The sequence below is a fragment of the Rhinichthys klamathensis genome, unplaced genomic scaffold, assembly GCF_029890125.1.
Source record: "Rhinichthys klamathensis goyatoka isolate OS25496 unplaced genomic scaffold, OSU_Roscu_1.1 h1tg000095l_1, whole genome shotgun sequence".
Lineage (NCBI taxonomy): Eukaryota > Metazoa > Chordata > Actinopteri > Cypriniformes > Leuciscidae > Rhinichthys > Rhinichthys klamathensis.
The window spans coordinates 794,376-818,686 of NW_026606634.1; the positions used below are offsets into that span (position 1 = coordinate 794,376).

General features: G+C 41.7%; 1 protein-coding gene across 1 annotated transcript; it reads right to left on the bottom strand.

Moving 5' to 3' along the window:
• Positions 1-459: 459 nt before the first annotated feature.
• Positions 460-21,975, bottom strand: pip4k2cb (phosphatidylinositol-5-phosphate 4-kinase, type II, gamma b). Its single transcript, XM_056252448.1, has 10 exons — positions 21,648-21,975; positions 21,354-21,451; positions 20,163-20,259; positions 7,009-7,158; positions 4,953-5,099; positions 3,305-3,343; positions 2,954-3,067; positions 1,376-1,640; positions 1,000-1,103; positions 460-648 (listed from the first exon to the last, which is right to left on the bottom strand). Exons 1-10 carry the CDS (start codon positions 21,792-21,794, stop codon positions 565-567), a joined length of 1,245 nt encoding a protein of 414 aa, XP_056108423.1. The 5' UTR covers positions 21,795-21,975; the 3' UTR covers positions 460-564.
• Between the last annotated feature and the right edge of the window lie 2,336 nt (positions 21,976-24,311).

Here is a 24,311-nt window from a genome sequence, read left to right on the forward strand (position 1 = left end):
GGGTTGTACATCACACACATGACCAGCGTCGGCTAATAGTGAGCCAATGTGTGACGTACATTTTGGGGTGAACTATCCCTTTAAGCATACCTGGTTTGTCTCATTATAGGAGGTACGTTGCCCATTACAGTTCGCTCCTGGCGTCAGAACCGTCGTCTTCTTGCAGCAGATCTTCGTTTGTGTGCGTGACGAAGTTCTTTTAACTGTTCCTTCAATTCACTGTTATTTGAAAAGCAATTTCACACCTTGATTACATTATTTAAATGTTCATGTTCATCCAATTAACGTACCATAGCAGGTGTGATTTTTGTTGTGAAAAAAAACAACAACTAATTTGTGTGATATTTTTCTAAACAAATTTATTTTACCCACAATTAAAGGATTCATTTAAAAGTAAATCAGAGCACTAAAACACAATTTCATCACATTTTTAAAATTTATACAGTAAAAGCTAAACATTTTAATAATTAAATAATGATTCTGAAATAATTTAATAATGCGGTAATCGTTCAAACCACTAGCTGTCAATCAATGTTCTTTTTGTCCTCTAGATTTAAAATGCTCTCAATAGGCAAAGATATTTGCCACGAATTCTCGAAACCGCTTGGCATATTGTTCAGGATGAACTGTAGAGATCTCAGCGCCAGCCTTTAAATAAAAAATAAATTCAAATTAAAAAAAGAACAAAAAAACGTGTAAATAATAATAATATAATAATACATTTTATTTATAGTGCACTTTACTTTTCAACGAAATCTCAAAGTGCTACAGTAGCAGGGGGTTAAAAACAATTCCAGAAAATATCACAAAATCAATAAATAGCAATAAAACACCACAAAGAATAAAATTAAAATCATGAGAGTTAAAAGGCCTTTTGAAATAAAAATGTCTTTAGTCCCCAAATAACAGATAGATTTAGAATATTTACAGTTCAGTTTAGTCTTTTTACAATAAATGTGTAAAAAGCAAATCTCACTCTATTCGTTAAGCATCACTTACTCCATGCTTGACTGTTTTCGCTGCATGGGCTGCTTTCTTCTTGGTATCATACTGGGTCAAAATGTCTATAAGACCCATGAAGTACACTTCTCTGTGTGGGGCACCTAGATCAAGGACAGACAAACACAAGACTCATAAATGAAGTGATTTAAACAAATTGAATTGGCGTGCACCTTAGTTAATAATCTGAATCTGAAAGACAAATTAGGTAAGAGGGGTAACACAAAATGAGTTATGGACAATTATTTTAAGGGAAATGCATAAGCCTTTACCTTCATGGAAAGATTACTCAATGGGTTCAAGATTACAGAAGCTAACCATTTATTTGTCCATTATGTATGAGTTGAGTTGGACATGAGACTGAATTGTGACTCACCAACTGCGCTCTGGATGGCATACACATCAACATAAGGGTCAAACTCTCCTGGACCGAGAGGTTTATAAGAGCTCATGTACCCTGCGATGCCCTCAGGGGACGAGCCGAAAGACCCCACGGCTGTAAGGCACAGGTCATTCTCTGAATCCTCCTCCTCTTCACTTAAAGAGTCTTTCATTTCCACCTCTTCTTCTTGCTCTGCCCTCCCGACATCATGAATGCCCAGCAGCAGGCTGTAGTCCATGATCTTCAAACGCACAAGAAACTGCACACAAACACAGCATTAGGCCCTGTTTACACCCGGTAATAAGAAGTGTTTTGGTCGATCGGATCACAAATAGACGAGGGAGACACATTCCCGTTTACACCTGGTGTTTTAAACCGTCTCTTTTGTCCACTTTTAACCACTTCTGTCCTGATTTCTTCGAGGGGAGGGTCTATGGGTGGATAAATGTATGAGCTTTTTCAGATTTTTCGATCTAATTGACGAAATAAGCTCACGCTATGTACATATAAACGCGACCGGAGACGACGGAAAAACACACGGAGAGCAGCAGCTTTCATTTCTGCTCTGAAAGCCACAAGACCAGCCGAACACTGAGTGTGTGTTAGAAATCAGGAGTGGTGTGAGAGAACATTGTGCTTGAAAGGTTTTTCATCTTCAAACCAGACTTAAAACTGCGAAAACGTGAGTAAAACGATTAGACGTAGAACTATAATCACTTTAAACTTAAGGTTGGACTCGATATAGTGTTCCTTAAAACTTACCAAAGTGATCCATAGGTATTGACATGTAGCAGGAATCGTGATTCCTGACATTTGTATGTGCCTGATTTCAACGCCGGGGAAATACATAAAGCAAATTTGCCTGTGAACGCTTTATATAAATACAATAATGGTCTAAATCCATGTGATCACTTATATCAATGCTATATATATCAACATATATCGTAACATATACACATATTTTGTCAGGGTTTATTTAAAAACATCAGAATATACGATGGTAAATATTTATTTGATGAGTTGTCAATAGATAGGAAATGATTTTACCCCTGAATTCAGGATATTGACACCATATGATAATTGCAAATCCACCATTCTCTGCCTGACGACGGTGACGTCACACACACACCCTCTACTGAGAGATACTTTTACTTAAGTACATTTTTTAGTACTCCTTCCACCACTGCGCATTAGGTCAGTGAAGAGAAGATGGTCTTTTGCGGCTGTTCGAACACATTCAACCACATGAGCGTTTACACTATGAAAGCAATCCGGTCGAATGCGTTTTCCACTCTGGAAGTGGTCGAAAGTGGACAAGCTCAAAATATTTTACACCCCGTTTACACCTGTATTTAGTGTCGTCCACTTGTGATCCGATCGACCAAAACGCATCTTAATACCAGCAAGTGTTAACAGGGCCTTAGTTTCAGTATGTCAGTTACTGTACGAAAACCAGGTTGTTTGTGTCCAAGAAAACTTCTCGGTTTCGCAGTGAGTAAAATCAACCAATCAATCAAATTACATTTGACCCTTATGTAATATTCTGTCAATTGTGTCTTTAATTCGTCTCACCTCTACATCCCTGTTCAGTTTATCCAATAGCTTTTCTTTCTCCTCTTCACTGATGTAGACTCGCTGCATGTTGTTTCTGAAGTCTACATCCTTGAAGGTAGGCAGCTCTTTTACCTGTGTTTTCAAATAATTTTTAAGCAATTATTTTCAAGAACAAATTTTCAGTTTTGAGAAACTGAAACATCTTTCAAGAACAGCATACAAGAAAGCCTTTGTAACAGAATGAAAACAAGAAAACATGTTCTAAAGCAATTCTAAAAATAACCAAAACAAATCTTTAATTTGAAGAGGCTATAAAACAAAATGTTTTTGATTCATAAATGTAAATGTTTTTGGATGAGCATCTCTTACCTTTTCTTTATCGCTTGCTTCTCGAGAAACCAACGAGCCCTATAATATGAAATATTCCTGATAATTTAGATACATGACAATAAATATTATACAGTAGTAGGGATGGGGCCGATCCAGTATCGGTATCGGGACCGATACCAGCGTAATTCACGTATCGGATTTTCCCGATCCAACCTGCGGAGATATCCGATATCCATGAGCCATGTCTGCGCTTGTCTGCTGAAACGACTCCAAAAGTGATTCCCGCGGCCCGCCGGCTAGTCTGCTAGCTGGCTGCAAACTGTGGAATGGATATCCTGAACGGAGGTGCGGCTCAATTAAACACAGAGACCCCCCCTCAGGAAATCCATTCCGCAGTTTGCAGCCAGCTAGCAGGATAGCATTGAGCTGCCAACATGTTCGCTGTGTGGAAATCCTATGGTGGAAATACTTCACTCTGGAAACACCGCAGCAGAGCAAGACAGCAAAATGCAATGTTTGCAAAGCCGTATTAATTAAACCATTTGTCTGTGATGCATGTTTGCTATTCGCAGTCCAGAAGAGAAAGAGAGAGATCTCTCACGCGGTGCCACAGCGCGCACAACACGACAGCCCATCAGCATGATCGGTGATTGTTGTAAAATGCAGTCTCTACTGTTGGTAAATTGCGGGACGCTTTTAATAATAAAAAAAGCTATTAAAAGCACAAAAATCTGCGCAAGAGAAGCTGTTCCCGCGTCGCGCGCTCCGAAACAGACCGCAACGAGACAAGCACATTATACTTTGGGCTTCATATGCACGTCTAAACGATCAAATGTAGCCTACACAAAAATGTCAAAATGACCGGCTTGGAGATTCACTTAAACAGTTTGTCTAAAATGGACGTAGTTATGGAAATAGTTGGGAGAAAATATGGTGCACTCGTTCTTAAAGGGGAAACAGTCTAATAAACATGCTGACGATTGCTCCATTACCGAGAATCAAACAACAAAAGGCAAAGAGAAAATCACTCACAGCTCTTGAATGAATAACTTTAGCTTTAATAAGCATAAATCTATCTATGATAAACTTTGCAGTGCTATTTTATTTTTGATTACTTTATTATAATTATTTTTAGACCATACCTGAATAATGTTAGTAGACCTTCCTGAAATTAAAGCACTGTGTAGGCCTGTATAATGTGTATCTTTGTTTAATTGTCTATCTTTTGTTTATCTATTGTTTAATATATATATATATATATATATATTGACATACATGCATACATACGTACATATCATACTTGCCTGTAGAGAGGAGTTTATTTCAGCATCATATAAAATCAACAATAATGATAATAATAATATTAAAGCAAACACAGCTCTGGTATCGGAAAAGTATCGGTATCGGCCGATATCCAAATTCAGGTATCGGGATCGGATCGGAAGTGAAAAAATGTGGATCGGTGCATCCCTATACAGTAGCTCTATTTTATTTAATAGATTGCCTTCAAAATGCTATAAGTTGAGTGAAAAACTATTTTTATTGTGATCTTTCCATTTTTTTTAAACTTTGCACTTATTGTTTTGAATAACATACTAAACTCGTAACATATTAATTCCTCACCATTATGGCTCAATAACAAAATCATTAAATAGTAAACAATGATTGAAGAATGAAATTGATCTACCTTGAGGTCATATTTTCTGTGGACAGTTAGTCGGTGGCTGAACATGTTCCTCGTGACTAAAAGGTACGTGTCTTCATTGTCCACAGTGGCACGGTACATGCCGAGGAATTGGGGAAGGAGTGTGCTACCATGGCACGTTACAATGTGCTGAGGGGGGGAAAGAAGATGTTTTAGTTTGATAGAAAAGGGAATAAAAAGAAATAGCCTTTCTAGGTCCAGTTGATTGTTGCTTGTCAGTTGAACAATCATCTCAATGAAACCAGCACAAACATCTTTTAAAAAAAAAGTTTGATTACACGGTTCAGAAAACAAAATATCTTTCTTATTTTTTACTTATTTAATTATATTATATTTTACTCAAATAGCATTGCAGTCAAATGTTACATAGACTCATCTTTTAAATAATAAATCAATGACTAAACATACCTCTGTGGCTTAGTAAAATAGGTATAAAGCTTAGTTTATGCTTGGTGTGTCTGGGGAAATCTATCCATCCAAACAGCATTCAAATACATCTCAATAGAAGTTGCTTTGGTTTAAGACCAGCTTGGCCAGGCGAGACCATCTCAAACCAGCTAAGACCAGTTAGCGTGTAAGTAATTTTTTTAAATAAAAAATAAGCGAGAGAACTGATGGACCAGCAAACCAGTAGCCTGGGAAAACCCCGACGAACTTCCGGCAAATTTAGATTTGCTCAGCAAGTTAGTCTGGCGAAGAGCCCATTGAAGCCCATTTCCAATCTTTCCAAATCGAGGCACCAATCACAAACGTTGAGGCGGGCTTTACACGATGACGATAGCTCTGATTGGTTTTAGGTCTATCCAATTGCGCCCAGAGGCATTTGAGCGATCGACGTCCGTTGGCGACGCCCCTTTAGAAATGGGCTGTGAATGAACCTCAGGTTAGCAAACCAGCTTAGATTGCTTGAGAACAGCATGGCAGCATAACCAGCTCTAACCAACATAAACAACCTGGACCAACATGATGGTTTATGCTGGATTTTTCAGCAGGGAAGCCTACCAGCCAGTGCAACAAAGCATCTACATATTATCCAGAATGCATCTGGTCTTCAATCAGTCAAAGACCTCTCCTGATATCACTTCCAATGGCTGACAGAATCAGGACTGCCACTGGAATACAACAGTTGCATTCAATAAACAAGCAGCACCTTGTTGTTCCTCCACAAGGAGATTCAAAGCCACTCTCCAAAACCTTCAGCCTCCCCTCTTTGAAGAAATGAGCTACCAACATTTACTCGATCTGCTGAGACCATCACATATTTCAAGAAGCAACTCATCCACAAGCACTTAATCACTCCACAACTTTAAACAAATGCACTTTCTTCCAATAAGCAATCTGTATTTCACTTGTGCTCTCGTTTTTTCTAATATCGCCTTCTAATAAACATGGCATTGTATAGTATGGATATTGTTGACTGCAGTGAAATTCCTTATTATGTTCCTCATTTGGAGGTCAGCCTGGATACAATGTTCTGCTAAATTTCTAAATGTAAATATGGACTAGATTTATGGAAGAAAACTGATAGCAGTTGAAAGGCAGCTGAACTCCCTCCCTCTCACAGAAAGCCAAGACCAGCCTACCTACTTGGACTAGAAATGGACCGGCATTAGGAATAGGAACAAACAAGTAGAAAACTGAACAACTTTACAGAGCATTGAAGACATTAGTGTGTACCAGATGACTTCCCATTGTGCGTCAGAGAAACAAGCACAATGAAAGATGTTCACATAACTAATGCACTTCTGCACGTTTTCTGAAGCAATACGATAGCTCTGTGTGAGGAACAGACTAAATTTTAACTTGACATCTGTGCTAGCTTTCTGTGATGTTCATGATAGAAGCCACAATGTCCAATTTGTGAACCAATAGCTCTTTCACTAGATCTTTTCAATGTATCATAGTACTGTTAGATAATGGCAGAATTTTCTTGTTTGAATGAACTAATCCTTTAAGTGTAATCAGGAGAATACATTTTACAAAGGTTAATTGTACGTGTTATTAAACAACTTGACTTATGAAACAGTATACTCTATACCTGGTGGTATTCTGAAAGGATGTTGTGCATGTCCTCCACCTCCTCACTGGAGATTTGCTTGACAATTAATGTGCAGTCATATGATGTCAGCAACAATCCCGCTTCCTGACTCTTGCATTCCTTAACTGGAGGACTACGCGTTAGAGAAACCTAAAAGGGCACATGGAAATTTGGAAATGTTGTAAAATTCCACCTTAATCTCTCTGACCAACAGGTGTGACCTAAACAGTTACTGTTTCAAACAGCATATCTAAGTCATTCCATACAAAATCATATGTTAATTGTCTGGGAGGGGGAAACGGGGCAGAGGAGAACTAATAAAGGGAAACAAGTGGGAGTTAACAAGGGGTTTGTGTGTGCATGTGTTTTATATGGCATTTCAAAGTCCATATTGTAAGCAAAATCCAGTAAAAGCTCTATTATAAAGATAAGCATGAATTCATGCAGTTTTTAGAACACAAACCATGACATATACTTGAACCTCAGATTAACTTTCTAAAACGATTGTCTTAGAAACTATTTATTTAAAAGTAATCTACACACAATCGTTCATTTGATCATCATCCTTGCTCAAAACCACCAGGTATGTTAAGTCCAAGAGAGCTTGGATAAGAGATGGACTGGCCAGGCCTGAGACTTTGGGACAGGATCCAGCATCACAAACCTTGGACAAGCAGTTTGGAAAATAGATGGATGTGAAGTCCACCCCCACAGTCAAGCAACCCTGTTAAAAGACTAAGACAAATGCACGATTTTCTTGATTTGCACTCTGCTAAGGGCACAATCCTCTGTGGTGAAGCATGACTCTTTTGATATAGAGACTCTCATTTGATAACATGGGCGCTGAAAAAATATGCGCTGCTCGCAATAAAAATGATGCTGCAACTTTCACAGTTATGAAATTCATATCTGTGAAAAGACTTCATCCCAGCCTTTGCCAGATAGTGAAAACCTTTTGGCTTTGACTAAACAGTGCATGCCATTACTGTTATTAACCCTGCCAAATTTCATTGTATTGTCATTTATTATTCACCAGGTAAACTAGGCAATATCCTTGAGGAGCTGGATAACCTCCTGTCCTCCTTTCCTGAGGATGGCACATGGTAGTCCTGGGGTCCTGGGTAACAATGCAGTCGGAAAGGAGCCGGAATCCCTTTCAAGCCTTGAACACCAATGGGATGCTGATATCCTGGAGCCAAAGAGGGCCCTAACCAGGGCTTGACATTATCTTTTTTGCTCACCAGCTGTGGCTAGTGGTTTTTCAAAGTTACAAGCCACTCCGCATTTTCACTGGCCACAATTTTGACAACGATACCATGGGAAAACTACCATATAGATATTTTTTATATTATCTCATTATTTGGCAGCCGGTATATTAGGCTGTTGTTGCTTTAAGACATGACGCACAGACCCACAGGCCATTTACTGTTTTAAATAGCCAATATACTTGTCTTTATGGGCAAGCACTTTGGGTGTGAGCACAAAATCTGCGGGAATGAGTACAATTATGCTCAATATGTGCAATCCCTCACCCCGTAACCAACAATATTCATCTGGAGTAAATTAAATGAGTAAAGGGACGCGGGTTTGTGTCAACCATAGACTGTAAAGGGTGTCAACTCGCTGCCGGACAGATTAAAGAGGGAGAACGCGTTGCTGGTGCATCCTGCCGAAGAGTTTCAGATAGTTCATTATCGATATGTATCTTAAAATCTATATTTTTGACAACACTATTGCACTTAATTTATTATTTCAGATGCCTTTTTAATTGAAAAATTTATATTAGGCCTATATAAAATTCAGCCTGCCAAAGTGGTTAGTAGGAGTAACTGCGTTACATGCCACTGGTGAAATCCACCCGCATTTTGGCAAGTTGTTAATGTCAAGCCCTGGGCCTAACCATCTGGAACAGGCAGATGAAGGTACCTTGAAGTGAAGATTTGGCTTCTGGATAGAGACTCAGAACGTAGTCTGTCTGGTAGTGTCCATTTCCTCACAAACCAGAGGCTCAGAAAGTGGATTTATCTGTTGTTAAAGGACAAGTTATGGTTAATAGTTCGATGGATGGCGAAATGACTAGGAATAACATGCTTTGAGGTGGTGGTGGCCCATTTCAAAGCACACCTGGGGAGAAGGGAGATGATGAGCGCTATTTTGCTCACTGCGTAGGGAATCTCTGGGGCTCTCCATAGTGAGTGAGCACTGGAGTAAAAAACATTGCTTTCTTCCACTGAACCAGATGTCGCTGAGAGACCATGGGACTCTTCGGGAGTAGTTGTTTGGAAAGGTGAAGTGATGTAGTGAGGGTTTGACGAAGCTGATTGACCAGTGTTTCTATGGTGTCAGTGATGAGATGACAAACTACTCCTGATGGGTCCATGATAGTGGTCTAGTCTTCCATTAGAAAGGCTACATCCACATGGATGGTGAGCCCAGATGTGGGAACTTTGTTGAAACTAGGTATTATCAATAATTAATCAGTCAGTCCTTATCTTCTTCCCTCTATAAACCAAGGCTATATCTAGCTTTTCCCTGCCTTTGACTTTGGCCAGCCCATGCCACCCATCTGGACATGCCCCTGATCCTACTAGAATAGACTAACCCATCACACTTGGTAGAACCATTTGCACAAGCTTAAATCTGTTTTTCCAACTCCTTCATACCTTTACTTACATATTGGAGATTTGTCTTGAAAATTTCCCAGTTGGCCTCAACATTTCCCAGTTGGCCTCAACATTTCCCAGTTGGCCTCAACATTTCCCAGTTGGCCTCAACATTTCCCAGTTGGCCTCAACATTTCCTAGTTGGCCTCAACATTTCTCAGTTGGCCGCAACATTTCCCAGTTGGCCTCAACATTTCCTAGTTGGTCTCGCTCATGTGGTGCTTCGCTATCACACTCACTCTGCTCTTCAGAATTTCACCATTTTGTGTTAAATCAAAAAATGAGAGGAGCTTGAGTTCAGTTTGCAACTTTCTTGCTGGTTTGTTTCAAAATAAATAAAAATGATTGCTGTCTGCTTTCAATTCACTGATGTAACGTCCAGAGCTGTAGAAGAGGAGGTCAGCAGCGCCATCTGCTGGTAAACTTTATTATCCATTCAACAAATATTCCAACAAGCCGACATAGTGATCGTGCCACGATCACGCTGTCATGCCCTGATCACGCTGATGGACAGCCAATGAAACCACAGCATTGGTCGGGTGACTGTGTGCAGAAATTTTAGTTTCGTTTCGCTTTATCATTGAGAGATGGTTCGTGTGTTGTTTTCTTCCTAATTCCTGCTTGAGTCGTGTGCGTCAATGACTAAAAGTGTTTATTTATCTTGTATATTGCGTTGTTGCTGCTGATCAAGACTAGCCGCTGAGTTGTTTATATAAGATAAAATGAAGCACGAAAGACCCGCGGCTCCGCACAAGTGAATGTTCGTATAAACAGAAGCGCCTAAACCGAATACATTATTTGGAATCGTGTTATGTGAGCCCGTTTAGGCCAATGTGGCATATTTCTGCCTAATAGAAATGTTAGTTTGATTATGTGTATGACGAATCTGTCAAATGTACACTCTGTATATTGACCTATGCATATGCATGTGCATTTGGTTCATGAAGCTAACAAGTTTAATGATGTACATTATTTATGTATATTGTGTTAGTGCTTAGTACAGCTTTACATCTGCTATGTTATCTAGTAATTTACATGTGGTAATGTTATGTTATTCTAGACTCACTTAATTTACATAATTTATTTCTTCTTTCCTTTGTTTAGACCACACACCACATACATATACACAAGCAACTAAGTTACCATCCATTCCAATGTAACCAGTGAACTTGATGGACATTAAAGTCATTTAAATGGGTTTCCTGTCTCCGTGTCCTTACCGACACACCATGGCGATGACCAAGTCTACCTAAGAACCAGTCCACCTTCAGTACAAATTTGGTCCTTCGAGCCGGAGACAGGTCATTACCATGGCAACCCCAGAGTCGGCGATGTCAAAGTCTCCCCCTGCCTCATCCCGACGTCCACAAAGAGTAATTCAGAGGCCTGTCTACCTAGATGACTACGTGGTTGACTGTTGAGAACCCGTCAGGACAGGCTGTTAGACCTAAAGAGAAGGTAATGGTGACTTCAACCCCCATCTCATCTCACCACCCATTCAGAACAGCTGGATCATCTGAGGACTTTATGCTGCAAATAATGGAAATTAACAAACAACAGAGCGAGACAGCTAGGCGCCAAACAGAACTCGAAAGAGAAAGTCCTGCTACACAGCACTCCTCAAGCATCTGCTCACTCCTCACGAGCATCATCCCGACATCAGACACCTAGAGCCCAGATCCTGAAATCAGTGGAGAAGGGACAGTCGAAATCCGATGTTAGCCCTGGTGATGTCTGCTCAAACCGTCATCCTTGGCCACAGCCTGCCAAACCCCAAACCCCTTTCTTTGAGGAGCTTTCGCAAGTATTGAGTAAAACACAAATCAGAGACACTCATTTCCAGTCACCACCTCCTGTGAGCAGAGAGAGTACCCTTTCGGCACACCAGTACGCCTCACCATGCTGCAGTTCTCTGTCAGACCCAACCTGAACCCGAGTGCACAACAGAGAAGAGCCCTGGATGAAACCATTGCCTCCTCACCCTGAACAGAGACCGAGTCAGACAACCCAGCTTCCTTTTTATCCAGTATCAGCCCCAGAGACCTTTCCAGTACATGGTCAGTTTGCTTCAGAGTCTGAGCCCATGCCAAAAACTGTGTACCCAGTTACAACATCTCAGCTTAGACCTGAGGCTGTACCCTACACTCCCCATCCCTTATCATCATAATGGGTTCCAACAGTAGAAGGCCCAACCTTCCCAGATTTCATTAAAGAAGACAGAGCCCAGTACGTGGAACTTAGGATTGCTCTGGACAACCTGCTTCATCCACAATTATCAGAGCATTATAAGTACTCAATCCTTCTTAAGCATGTGAAGGTGCCGAATGGTCACAGGTTAGTGTTAGCACATGCAGAGTCAGTCATGCCTTACACTAACGCCCTGCAAGCCCTTGACAGAAGGTATGGTCGTCCCTACCAGTTCGTACTGAAGGAAATAGAGACTTTGGAGAGCCTGCCGCCTATCCGTGCTTGTGACGAGCGGGCATTCGACGATTTTTCCCTCAGAGTCCAAGCAATAGTCGGCATGCTCAAAGCCCTAAAGGGGGACGGGATTGAAGAACTGCACAGTGGGTCAAATGTGAAACGTCTTCTGAATCGTCTTCCTCGTTCACAACAAACTCAATTCAGGAGGCATCACCTCAAGAGAAATCCAGATAAGTCTAAGTTCTCCCTCCTCGAGTTTGCAGATTGGCTACAGCTAGAAGCTAACTGTATGGAATTTGACCCAACTGACGAGATAAGAGCCACAAAACGAGATCAAAGGGTAGCAATTCGGGGACAAAACAAACATACCACCATGCTTCATGGCGGGGAACAAAGACAAGTTATAGAAACTGTAACCAAACCCAAGGCAGTTCATCCCAAAGTACCCACCAAGCCCAAAGCCATCTGTCCATACTGCAGTGCAGAACATTACCTTAGCCAATGTACCACATTCACAGCATTAACCAAAGAGCAAATGGTTAGCTGGATCAAAGACAATAAATGGTGCTGGAAATGTGCACGCTCCCACATGGCCAAAGACTGTGATCTAAAGAGGCCTTGCCACCTTTGCCAAGCCAAACACCTCTCCATACTCCACAACATCAACCAAAGGAAGGATGAGGTTATCAGTGAGAGCAATAGCCTGTACAACTCCACCACAGAAACTTTATTCTTGGACCAACCTCGATGTGGCGGGAAAGTGTTTCTGAAAGTCGTGAAGGTTACCATCCATCACCAGCACAAAACTTTAGACACATTTGCTGTGCTTGATGATGGCTCAGAGCGCAACATTTTGCTCGCCACAGCTGCACAACACCTCGGCTTAAAGGGTAGACCAGAGCAATTGAATTTACGGACAGTGCATCAAGACATCAGGACATTGCATGGTACTTCTGTGAACTTTAGCGTATCCACCCCAAGTAATCCAAGAAAAAAGTTCAACATTCAAGGGGCCTTTACAGCAGATGAATTTGGGCTAGCAGAATACAACTACCCGGTGAATACCCTGCAGGAAAGGTACAGACACCTCAGAGGGATACCAATACCACCTCTGGTCAAAGCTTGTCCCCTACTGCTTATCGGTTCAGATCATACTGAGCTGATAACCCCAATTGAGCCAGTGCGATTGGGCCCACCTGGGGGCCCAGCCGCTGTCAGAACCCGTCTCGGCTGGACCTTGCAGGGCCCCTCCAAACATCTGCAGACTCAACTCTCAGTCTCACAGTGTCTGTTCACGTCTAATTGTTCACCATCTGCAGAACTGTTTCATCAAATTGAACGGTTATGGCAGATGGACATCCTTCCTTATCGCAGTGAAAAGATGGTGATCAGGTCACAACAAGACCAAGAAGCACTGAACATGCTGGAGACACAGACAGTGCGAGTGGAAGTGGATGGAATTGAACGATACGCCACTCCACTTTTGAGAGTTATAACAATGCCTCCGTTACATGCTCCAAAGGATGCTGTGATGGGCCACCTCCGTAACACTGAACGTCGGTTAGCTAAGGACCCGTCATTAGCTAACAAGTATCAAGAAGAGATCCAAAGACTGGAGAAAGCTGGTTACGCCACTAAAATACCACCTCAAAAGGCAGCCCAGTCTACAGAATCATGGTATCTGCCACACCATATTGTGACCCACAATGGGAAACATAGAGTGGTATTCAACTGCTCATACACCTTTAATGGGGACAATTTAAACAAGCAGTTAATACCTGGACCTACGCTGGGCCCCTCTCTCCTTGGGGTGTTAATCCGCTTCAGAGAACATCGAGTAGCCATCAGTGGAGACATAAAGGGGATGTTCCACCAGATTCGCTTGCTCCCCAAAGACAAACCCCTTCTAAGATTCTTGTGGCGGGACCTAAAGCCTGGGAACCCACCGGACGTGTACGAGTGGCAGGTCCTTCCATTTGGAACAACCTGTAGCCCCTGTTGTGCAACATTTGCAGTGCAGCGACATGTTTTCACCCATTGCCAGCAGGGTGATAAAATACGACAATCAGTTGAACGCTGTTTTTATGTTGACAACTGTTTACAGAGCACCGCATCCTCAGTTGAAGCCCGTGAGCTAATCGATGGACTAAGGTCCTTACTGGCTTCAGGTGGGTTTGAAATCCGCCAGTGGGCAAGCAATGAGGCCTCAGTGACTAGCCATCTCCCCAAAGAGGCTAGATCAGAAAACACTGAGTTGTGGATTTCCCGCAGTCAATCAGACCCACAAGAAATGACCCTGGGATTAAACTGGCATTGCATACCAGACACCCTACATTACCGCCATCGTCCTCTATCCTACCATGAGGTAACAATGAGAAACATATACCGGGTCCTCGCCAGCCAGTACGACCCCTTGGGTTACATAATACCTTTCACAACCAGAGCCAAAATCTTAGTAAGACAATTGTGGGAGAAAGAACGAGAATGGGATGACCCCCTTCTTCCTTCTGAGCTGCTGCAGGCCTGGCAAAAATGGGAAGCAGAACTGGAACACCTACCACAAATCACTATACCCCAGTGTTATGTGTCAGCCACACTAGATGTCCCAGAGGTGGAACGAGAACTTCACATCTTCTGCGACGCCTCTTGAGGCAGCCTATGGGTCAGTAGCATACCTCCGTACTGAACACCAAGGTCAAGTTGAGCTGGCATTCGTCCATGCCAGATCCAGAGTATCTCCAAAAAGGCAACAATCCATACCTAGGCTTGAATTATGCGCCGCCCTTACTGGAGCACAGTTAGCCAAGCTACTCCATAATCAGCTCTCACTGGAAATTGGGAACACATTCTTGTGGAGTGACTCAACAACAGTACTCACCTGGCTGAAATCAGAGTCCTGCAGATTCAAAGTTTTTGTAGGAACCAGAGTATCGGAGATACAAGAACTTACTGAAGGTCACTGTTGGCACTACGTAGATTCAGAAAGGAACGCTGCAGATGACATTACACGTGGCAAAACCTTGCTTGAATTAACCCAACCCAATCGATGGTGTAAGGGGCCTGACTTCCTCTACCTACCACCTGAATCATGGCCAGAAAGTCCTGCCATTGGACTGAATGAGGACCCTTCTGAGCTTCGTAAAGCAAAGTTTTGTGGCCTCACTGCGACGATCCTGTAACACCACTGCCAGATGCGACTCAGTTCTCAACCTTTGAGGAACTCCTGGAAGCTACCTCTAGATCCATGCATGAGGCGGCGGAAAAAAACAGGTGACCCACGATCACCGGAGTACCAGCAAGCTGAAACAAACCTATTAAGGAGAGCCCAATTAGACAGTTTTCCAACAGAATATCAAGCTCTTACAACTGCTAAGCCAATCCCTTCATCTAGTCGTTTGCTCACATTGTCACCAGAGTTAGACGAAACGACTGCACTCATCCGTGTAGGAGGACGACTACGTCAAGCTACCCACTTAAGTTACAGTGCTGCACATCCCATAGTCTTGGACCCAAAACACCCTATAACTCGCCTCCTTATTAAGCAATTCGACACCAAACTCTGTCATCCTGGTCCAGAAAGGGTATTCGCAGAAATGCGAAGATGTTACTGGATCCTCAGAGGGAGAGAAGCAATAAAGCGCCATCAACATTCCTGTGTCGACTGCCAAAGATGGAGAGCCAAACCTAATATACCAAAGATGGCAGAACTTCCTCCCGCCAGAGTCCGCCTACTGAAACCGGCCATCTTTTCCACAGGGGTAGATTGTTTTGGCCCATTCCAGGTAAAACAAGGGAGGAGCAATGAAAAGAGGTGGGGAATCATTTTTAAGTGCATGACTACCCGCTGTGTCCACTTAGATCTACTGAGTAACATGGATACAGACTCCTTTCTGATGGCTCTTAGGCGTATGGTTGCTCGACGTGGAACTCCTTCTGAAATCCTGGCAGATCAAGGCACTAATTTTCGAGGAGGTGATAAAGAGCTACAGACAACTTTCAATTCCATGAGCCCACATCTCCAAACCCAATTAGCGAAACAAAAGATACAGTTCCGGTATAACCCCCCAAACGACCCACATTTCGGAGGTATGTGGGAGCACGAGATCCGTTCAGTTAAAACTGCCCTACGTACCATAGTAGGGTCTCAGATCCTTACAGAGGAAGTCCTCTGAACATTCCTTATTGAGGTGGAGGGTATACTCAATGCAAAACCACTGGGGTATGTTTCTTCCGAAGTAGCGGATCCAGATCCGGTGACCCCGAACTACCTGTTGATGGGGCGGCCAGATGCATCACTACCACAAGTGATTTACCCAGAATCCGAAATTCTTAGTCGGAAAAGATGGCGGCACTCACAAGTATTGGCAGATCAGTTTTGGACAAGTTTTATTAAGAATTACTTGCCCAGGCTGCAACCACATCAAAAATGGATGAGTGAATGCAGCAACCTCACACCTGGGACTGTCGTTATGGTAGTAGACCACCAACTTCCTCGTGCTATGTGGCCTGTCGGCAAGGTAATAACCACATACCCTGGATCGGATGGCCGGGTCCGTTCAGCAAAGATCGAGGTAAAAAACAAGCACTATCATCGACCAGTGTCTCGTCTCATCACACTGCCTGCTATCCCAGATAATGACCCTACAACAGACTAACAAAGAAAATGGAGAGTACATTTGCTAAGCAAGTGTAGGGGCGGCTGTAGAAGAGGAGGTCAGCAGCGCCATCTGCTGGTAAACTTTATTATCCATTCAACAAATATTCCAACAAGCCGACATAGTGATCGTGCCACGATCACGCTGTCATGCCCTGATCACGCTGATGGACAGCCAATGAAACCACAGCATTGGTTGGCTGACTGTCAGCAGAACTTTTAGTTTCGTTTCGCTTTATCATTGAGAGATGGTTCATGTGTTGTTTTCTTCCTAATTCCTGCTTGAGTCGTGTGCGTCAATGACTAAAAGTAAGTGTTTATTTATCTTGTATATTGCTGTTGTTGCTGCTGATCAAGACTAGCCTCTGAGTTGTTTATATAAGATAAAATGAAGCACGAAAGCCAAAACCCAATACATTATTTGGAATCGTGTTATGTGAGCCCGTTTAGGCCAATGTGGCATATTTCCGCCTAATAGAAATGTTAGTTTGATTATGTGTATGACGAATCTGTCAAATGTACACTCTGTATATTGACCTATGCATATGCATGTGCATTTGGTTTATGAAGCTAACAAGTTTAATGATGTACATTATTTATGTATATTGTGTTAGTGCTTAGTACAGCTTTACATCTACTATGTTATCTAGTAATTTACATGTGGTAATGTTATGTTATTCTAGACTCACTTAATTTACGTAATTTATTTCTTCTTTCCTTTGTTTAGACCACACACCACATACATATACACAAGCAACTAAGTTACCATCCATTCCAATGTAACCAGTGAACTTGATGGACATTAAAGTAATTTAAATAGGTTTCCTGTCTCCGTGTCCTTACCGACACACCATGGCGATGACCAAGTCTACCTAAGAACCAGTCCACCTTCAGTACAAGAGCCGTAAGGTTTTTTTTTGTGTGTGCCCAAGCTGTGCTCTGTTTCTCCAACATGACATCATGACTTTGCGTAAACATACACGCCACTTTCAAGTCAAGTGGCGTGTTATCTATACGCATTTTGAGCTATCCGCGTGTATGTTCACGGCGAAATCTTTTGCGTGTATGTCTACGCCATTAAATGTCCGAGTGATTCCGCGTGTATGTGTACGCCGTTAAATGTCCGAGCGAAACGAAGGAAAATCTATATCTACATCTGTGGAGCGATATTTCTTTTCCTAGGATGGTAGGAGAAGACTCATAAATGGAATTAACCCCAGTGACGGGTAGGTTTAGGGACAGGGTTGGGGTAGGTCATATATTGATACATAATACAGTAATATAACGTTAAGTCAAAGGCGTTGATAAACACGCTGAAAAGCGATTATGCGTGTTGATAGCACGCCAAAAATGGAAATACGAATTGGCGTGTCATACATACGCCATTTCATGAGATCAGTCTGGTTTCTCTCTCTCTCCCGGTCTCTCTTCGTAGGAGAAATGGTTTCCACCTGATGCCAATATTCAATGCCCTGCTGTGATTGGATGCTGGGAGGGGAAGGAGAGTATTTAAACTGCAACCATCATCAGAGCGGTGTTGGAAAAATGCAATTTATACTAGGATATATTTTTACAAAATAACTTGGGAAATGATTGTTATAGTTTTATTTTTCATTATCTTAGAATAAAATTTGTTGGAGAGGATTAAAAGATGTCATTTTGATCCACATTCCATACCAGTCGGTGGCGGTAATACACCATTTTGTTGTTTGTCATCCGCCAGACTTGATGTTGTGACTTGATGTTGTGTTGAAGCAAGTAGTTGGCGGTGTTGTGTGTCTTTACCTCATTTGTGTTCTCCTTATTGAAGTAAAGTTTTCTCTCATTAGTCTCTTTTGATCACACTCTATGATTGAGACTTAAAAGGCAGAAGTGAGTGTTAACTTCAATGATTATTCATTGTATGGTTTAATTCATCTGTATTTTTCTCTTGGTTTACTTGAAGTTGGCTAGTTAATCATTTATTTCTTTATTTGTGGGGTTAGTGGGGAGGTGGGTGCCATTTATTTTGAACTTGACTTTTTCTCCTGTTTATGTTAGCAAGGGAGTTAGCTTATTTTGCTGTAAAGTGGGCGGGCGGGGCCGGTCGTCGCCATCTTGGCAGCGCGTCACGTGTGCCAAGCTGTGCTATCCACTACCGGATAAAATAAAATGGGCAAAGAGGCGTGACGTGGGTGGAGCTGAGGTGCTAATGCTATATGCTACTGGCCTCGCGCTAAAGTGACAGCTGATTGAAGAAGTAAAGCCAATAGTTAAAGTTCATGTTTTTGCCCTTCGAAATATTAGTTAAAAGACGTAACTAAAAGTGAGACTGTGTATCGTGATGTATTATTATTCTGCTATAAAATTTTATTTTAATTTTATAAAAGTGTATTAAATAATCTAGAAAAAAGCACAAACACGGCAGAGATGGCAAGTACAGCAGCTGCTGGAATTAGCTGAGAGTGACGCTAACAGACAGCAGACAAACGGCCGCAATCCTCCTGTCACTCAAGTGGCCACACCCTTAATTATGCAGGCTTAATATAATTTAAACGGATGAGTTGTAAAAAAATTCACCCCCCTCACAGTTGTCATGAAGGGCAAAATAAGCTATAAAGACCAAAACCACTTTTTGCTCCAGGCTGTAAACATGTTTTTTTCTGCTGTAAAGTTGGGCATTTTAACATGGGGGAGATGCAGATTTGACTCTCTTCTGCCTCCTGCCTCAAGCGGTCAGTACATGAATTGCAGTTTAATTCACTTCCGTGTTGGTTTCAAGAGAGAGACAGGGAGGTTGCCGCTTGTGTCTAATCAGCATCTTGATATGCCACACCTGTGAGGTGGATGGATTATCTCGGCAAAGGAGAAGTGCTCACTAACACAGATTTAGACAGATTTGTGAACAATATTTGAGAGAAATATGCCTTTTGTGTACATAGAGAAAGTCTTAGATCTTTGAGTTCAGCTCATGAAAAATGGGGGCAAAAACAAAAGTGTTGCGTTTATAATGTTGTTCAGTGTATGACCTATGGGCAAATTGTAGGATCCATGTGGGCCACTAGCAGCTCGCAGTGTATCGTGACATAAAACTCTACTGTCATGTAAAGAATTGGCATATTTTAAAGGTTTAAAGCACACATATGCTGAATACTACATTGGCAAGTGCCTCATGCAAACATAGAAGCAAATGATGGCCACCATTCAAATGAAGTTGAGCACATGTGCTCTTCCGTCAAATAGGCCTGACCTGATCTATGCAAATAATGAGAAAGAGGCTCACCGCAAAACATTGTCTGGAACAGCTGTGACGTTTAACCATGATTATGACTGATGTGTAACTTTTTAAAGTACAGTTGAGAACTATGCTACAAAAATCGACACAGTGAGCTTTCAGCCTTTTATGCTTCCAGTCTTATACAGAAATGTCATACCTGATAATCTTGATGTTCAACTCCAAATCTCTCTCTCAGATTCCGGAACACAAGTGGGCAGTACTCCTTAAACTTAAAATGTCCAGGGAGGTTTTCCCTAAATATTTAAACATAAATAAATAAACATTGGGAATTTTAACAGTGTAAGTGCACCTTTAATAAACTCTCTTTCCTTAAATAACAAAAACTTAAACAAGGAAATACTAAAGAATATATATTTAACCATTATCCTTACAGTTCAAGCGTTGCTTTACTAACATGCTAAAAACTTAATTGATTAATTACACAAAACTGGATAATATTTATCATGTGCATTAATTGTAATGCTTTTAAGGTTTTACTCCTCATACCCAAACTATTAGTAGATATATACTTTTTTTTGGCTTACTGGGGCTTCACAACATTAAGGCACAGTTTTTTTTTAACACACAACATGAAGAGTGAAAATTGCTACAAAAAAAAGACTTGATAATGATCATTCTGCTCTGAAATAATAATAATAATTACTATTATTTCACTACTCTATTACATTTAATATTCTAATTAACGTTATATTCAATGTAGAAACCACACACTCACATTACTGTCAACATCAATAATAATGGCAAATACCTTGAGTGCATGCATTTGCATGCATTTGTGTACGAATAAACAATATTTTTTCTTGTTTTGTTTTTGCTTGACAATTGTGGTGATTGCATTTAATCAAAAGAACTGTGTCTAAGGTTGCATTTCATTGAGATCACAAGTCTGGACTGTTTGCCAGCAACCCCCACCAACACCAAAACACAACCCTGTCTCCATACCACAGCGGATTATGAGTTTTACAAAAGCTTTGTGCAGTTCATTGTGCACAAAATAGTCTAAAACTGTGACAATGAGAACAAGTATTTTCTAGATATCAATATTTATATCACTTGCATCTCTTTGAAAAGAAGTGGAATTTAAGTTAAATAGAATTATCTTTATCAAAACTAAAGGGACATATAGGAGGTGAAAATATTTGTATATTTATCTTTATATACGGCATATTTGCAAATTTATCATGTCTTCTCAAACTGTATCCTAAAGTCCAAATACTCAAATGTGCTAAAATTGACATTGGCTATTCATCTGTCAGTCAAAAAATCTTTCTGTTGAGTTTTATTCTTCAGAAAGTATTTGTTGCAGAGTGTGTTCGATAGACCATACTTGTTGAATAAATGGTTGTTGACTTTCATTTTAATGTTGGCTTTGAAGTCATCTGGAAGTAGCATTACTGGCATTGGCACTTGGAACAGGTCATTTATCTGTAAAGGTTAAATGCAGGAAGGTTAAAAGTAAAAGGAAGACTGAAAAATTTGTATTGCTTTATGTTATTTTTATGTATTAATGACAGCCATTCTCCCAAGCACAATAGGGCAACATATCATTTTTAAGCGTTACAGGAAACTAAATAGATCGATCTTTTTAGATTTAGAATAAAGAAGGTCAGTAGTAACATACCGTGTGATTGATGCCCCACATAAACACAGTCAGGACGGGGTCGCTGGCCCAGAATATCTCCACTTTTTGATGCACAAAATGTTTTTTCTTGCTTTTTGTTCTTGAAAGTCTTCTTGAAATAGCCCCTGTTTTACCAGGGGAAGACATAATTGCAGAAATGAACCCAGGTAATCTTAGACCAAAACAACAACTTGCCTCCTCAGTTGTGATGATGAATGTCTTGAAATGTTAGGAGACCTTAACGGTTTCAATGAACCTATACAGTAGAGGATAAACTACTCCGCTGACTTCCTCCAAAATAGCTTGAGAGAATTAAACTTGTCATAACTTGATCCAAAACAGTCACATGTAGAGGCGTGTAGTTTTTCTTCTAAATTAAAGCTCCTCCTAGATCAAAAGCAATAAGTCTAGCAATTTTTTAATAAGAGCTTTCCTGATAAGTTCAGTGGTGAAAGAGCAAAATAAAATGCATGTTGTGCATGTGTGTGCTGAGGTGGGGTGGTTAGTTGTGTTGACACAGTCAAATATGTGCTCGCCATTACTGCAGTGACCGAGTTTAGCTTACCAACACATTTAAAGGGGTCCTATGCTTTTTTCATCTTAAACTTTCTGTAGCGTGTAATGTTTAGAAAATCATAATGTTAATTTTATAATATTTTCATGCCTTATAGTCGCATTTAGCAGATTAGGGGCCAGAATTACTAAACAGGGCAAATTAGCGTGAAAAAAACACATACAAAAAATGCAGATGGGAGTGGAAAGTTCAGTGCGTGATCTATCGACGATGTGCACATTGAAGAACACAGACGCAGCCGGATCATTTCCATAATGACCAACGCAATCTACCAAGAGCAGCGCAAATTAGTTTAAGACGTGCTTTTTTGGGCATGAAATAATGGCACAAATACCAGTAAATTAAATAGCACAAACCTTAGTAAATCATCTTACATGATTCATTTAAATACTCTCCTCTCATAAATTTAGCGTCTGACAGGGAAACGAATCGGTTACCTAACGTAACCTCGGTTCTCTCTAGATGAGGGAACGAGTATTGCGTAAGCTAGCTTACGCTACGTGAAAGATTCATCTTTTCTGAGAAATTGAAGCCAAAAAATTATCCTATAATTTTGTATCCATTGTCAACGGAGTTCAGCTGCAGCAGACCATGAGCGGGCTAGCTAGCAGCTCATTGGTTCGCTCACAGAGAACCGCTTAAGCCTATGAGGAGACGCGAATGAACTCTCGGCCAATGAGAGTCTGACATGCTCTCATTGCGTCAGAGCCCGCCGAAACGGGCGTGGTCAGAGAGTATAAATTCGCCTCTCAGGCTGTAAACACTGGTTTTCATAGAATGAAGCGAGAACGCTAGTAGCACAAGCACGGCCAGGAATGCAATACTCGTTCCCTCATCTAGAGAGAACGTCTCAGGTTACTACTGTAACCATAGTTCCCTGAGAAAGGGAACGAGACGATGCGTCATCGACGCTTTGGGAACGCCCCCAGCGTGAATGCGTCTGAACATCAATGTCAACTAGTCCAATGGAAAGAATGAGCGTCAAGGGCGGGTGACGTCATGACCAGGAAGGCATAAGAGCACATCCGGTGAAACGCGGCATTAGCTTCAAAAAGTCGAAGCAAGCCGATCACAGGGATGCAGGAAGTATGGCAGGGTGGCGCATCGTCTCGTTCCCTTTCTCAGGGAACTATGGTTACAGTAGTAACCTGAGACGTTCCCTTTCGAGGGAACTCGCGATGCGTCATCGACGCTTTGGGAACGAGAATACCCAAAACGCCAGAATTCCAAGTACCTGAGTGTCAGTTTGGAACTAAGCACTAAGCACCTGAGAACCTGGGGCAGCATCCAGGTCCAAACTGTAAAACGTGACGAATGTGAGCGGTGAGGTCCAGCCTGCCGCATCACAAACGTCTTGAAGAGAAACTCCAAAAAGTAAGGCTTTAGAGGCCGCCATACCCCTCGTAGAGTGAGCTCTGACCGCCAAAGGACACGGCTGGTCAGAGTACTCGTATGCAAGTGAAATAGCCTCGACTATCCACTTACTAACCGTCTGTTTAAAAGCAGGAAGACCCTTCTTAGGTGATCCAAAGCAAATAAATAACTGGTCGGACTTCCTCATTGAAGATGTCCGATGAACATAAGTATCCAGTGCTCGCACTAGACACAAGAGGTTCAGCCTTTCCTGGTCCGCAGATGTAAAAGGAGGACAGAAACCTGCAGCACAATAGGCCTCGGAATAATGGTAGGCACCTTTGGAACATATCCATGTTTCGGGTAAGATTGCCTTGGCCATCCCCGGTGCACTCAAGGCAGGTGGGGACCGAAAGGGCCTGAAGGTCTGACTCTAATAGGGACAAAATAGCTAGCAGAAAATAGTCTTAAAAGAAAGGAACTTCTCTGAGACCAAATCTAAGGGCTCGAAGGGAGCCCCAGATAGGGCTTCTAGAACTATTGCAAGGTCCCAAGCCAGCACCCTAGTGCAAGTTGCAGGCCTCAGCCTCAAAGTGCCACGAAGGAAACGAGTGATCAGGGGGTCTCGACCCAAAAATGTACTACCCACCAGGGCGTGGAGAGCCGCAATGGCCGCCACGTATACCTTAAGCGTGGAAGGACATAGACCTGATACAAAGCGTTCTTGCAGAAACTCG

Coding starts and splice junctions, on each gene's coding strand:
- pip4k2cb (XM_056252448.1), bottom strand. CDS start 21,794: ATGTCTTCCCCTGGTAAAACAGGGGCTATTTCAAGAAGACTTTCAAGA. Junction 20,260..21,353: donor AACAACCATTTATTCAACAA/GTATGGTCTATC, acceptor TTAAATATTTAG/GGAAAACCTCCCTGGACATT. Junction 7,159..20,162: donor TTGAACATCAAGATTATCAG/GTATGACATTTC, acceptor GTGCCCTTTTAG/GTTTCTCTAACGCGTAGTCC.